The sequence below is a fragment of the Pteronotus mesoamericanus genome, unplaced genomic scaffold (genome assembly GCF_021234165.1).
Source record: "Pteronotus mesoamericanus isolate MK-2021 breed Mesoamerican mustached bat unplaced genomic scaffold, CSHL_Meso_final contig_33, whole genome shotgun sequence".
Lineage (NCBI taxonomy): Eukaryota > Metazoa > Chordata > Mammalia > Chiroptera > Mormoopidae > Pteronotus > Pteronotus mesoamericanus.
In genome coordinates, this window is record NW_026555135.1 from 12,606,375 (window position 1) to 12,608,508 (window position 2,134).

A 2,134-nucleotide genomic window follows, 5' to 3' on the forward strand; every position below is an offset into this window, starting at 1 on the left:
AGCTGCTGCCACCACTGCGGGGCCGGCTGTATGATTAGGCCGCAATCTTTAATGAGTAAACAAATTCCTTTCCGTGGTGTTCTTGGTCATGCATTTATGGAGTTTCTGAAGGGCCCCAGAGATTACTGCCAGGCGCAGCACAACTTTTATGAGGGCAGATGAACTGAAGAAATTTATTGCCACTCTACCGAGAAGTGCCAGTAGGAGCGGTTATCCTGGACTCAAACGTATAGAATTGAAATCCTCAGAGCTTTTTACAAGATTCAGACCTGGATGAGGAAAACCTTGGTGCACTCCCGTTTCTTTGACTCAGCGTTATTGAAATGAAGGATTGCTTCTTTTTAGGAGGTTCGTCTCTTTTCCTAATACTCTCAATTTCATATACAAAGTGTTGAGAATTTTGAGTGGAGTATATTGGAGTAGACTTCAGTTCCTTCACCTCATTTCTGTATTCAAAAACTTTAATTTTTTTTGTAACCATATTGAGTGTTAATTAATATGGCTCCAATGAACCGCCCAGCTCCTGTGGAAGTCACATATAGGAACATGAGATTTCTTATTACCCACAATCCAACCAGTGCAACGTTAAACAAATTTGTAGAGGAACTTAAGAAACATGGCGTTACCACAATAGTAAGAGTATGTGAAGCAACTTACGACATTGCTCTTGTGGAGAAAGAAGGCATCCAAGTTCTGGATTGGCCTTTTGATGATGGTTCATCACCATCTAACCAGATTGTTGATGACTGGCTAAGTCTCGTAAACATCAAATTTCGTGAAGAACCTGGTTGTTGTATTGCTGTTCACTGTGTTGCAGGTCTGGGGAGAACTCCAGTGCTTGTTGCCCTGGCATTAATTGAAAGTGGAATGAAAAATGAAGATGCAGTGCAGTTTATAAGACAAAAAAGGCGTGGAGCTTTTAACAGCAAGCAACTCTCCTATTTGGAGAAATATCATTCTAAAATGCGACTGTGCTACAAAGATTCCAGAGGGCATAGAAACAACTGCTGCATTCAATAAACCATGGCTACCTGATGCTGTTGTCTTGGAAGTGGAACATGAGACAGTCCTTAATTTATTGTACATATTAGCCAACATGTAGGTTTAATGAATGACAATTTTCATCAAACTTCCATAGGAATACTGAAAAGTCATAAGTTTGACAGAACTGCAGCCTCAATGTTTGACTTACTACTATTCCCATGCCAGAAACAATGTATAAGAAATCGAGAAATTAGGTGCCAAAATACCCAGTACAATACTTGTATATTTTTAGTATCATCCATAATTAAATTCTAGGAATTATGGACAGCACTGTAAACAATATGTGGTTTATTTCTTCACTCACTGCAAACATTGTAAGTAGTGCTGATATGGTTATACATCTGCTTCTTATGTTTACCACCCTACATGTGTACCAGCATACATCAGAATTGATTTTGTTGAATTCTTACCAAGATCTACAATGATTGTTTACTGTCTTATTATAAATCTCATTTTATGCTGTTATGGAAACTGCCATTTTGAAAAAAAATCACAAATCTCTGGTTGGAAGTTGATGTAAAATACACATTATACAGAAGCACATGTGTGAAATAATAAAAAAGCCTCAGTGTTTACACTTGGCATGCAACTTGGAGGGGAGGGTCTGAAGACAGAATGGGAGGTAGCTATGAAATATTTCTAGAAAAATGTTGCTTTGGTCTTGGGCAGGATGTATAAAATAAGTCCTTTTATTTAATAAACATTTTTAAAGGTAAAGATGCTTTGTAGCTAAAACAACTTTAATTATAACATTTTTGAAAATCTTGTAATTCTTTGCCATACCTGTTAGAAGTTGTTTATTAACTATTATTTTTGTTTGAAGTGTGATATTTTTCCCTGTCTTCTAACCAAAAAAGTGAGTTTCTACCAATGAATTGGTCAGATATTTTACAGGCTTTTTGAAGTGTGTAATGTAATGTTTGGGTAATCAATACTTTGTTTATTATATCATTGATACAATGGTGACACATTTAACTTAAGTTTAACCATATATTCATTCTGCTGGGAATATAGTTCTGCAGGAGAAAGAATTTGTCAGTGTTCACCATTCACCAGCTGGTAGAATAGCTTAAACGTCTAAATAAATAAT

General features: G+C 36.4%; 1 protein-coding gene across 3 annotated transcripts; it reads left to right on the forward strand.

The window, feature by feature from the left end:
• The first annotated feature begins 498 nt into the window (after window positions 1-498).
• Window positions 499-1,020, forward strand: LOC129072816 (protein tyrosine phosphatase type IVA 1-like). Of its 3 annotated transcripts, none has more exons than XM_054576398.1 (2): window positions 499-834; window positions 892-1,020. In XM_054576398.1, the coding sequence occupies exons 1-2, from the start codon at window positions 499-501 to the stop codon at window positions 1,018-1,020; spliced, it is 465 nt and encodes a 154-aa protein (XP_054432373.1). The 3 variants fall into 3 exon arrangements, with proteins under 3 accessions (XP_054432373.1, XP_054432372.1, XP_054432374.1); XM_054576399.1 differs by having other exon boundaries at window positions 508-597; window positions 676-1,020; XM_054576397.1 differs by having other exon boundaries at window positions 499-1,020.
• The last annotated feature ends 1,114 nt before the right edge of the window (window positions 1,021-2,134 follow it).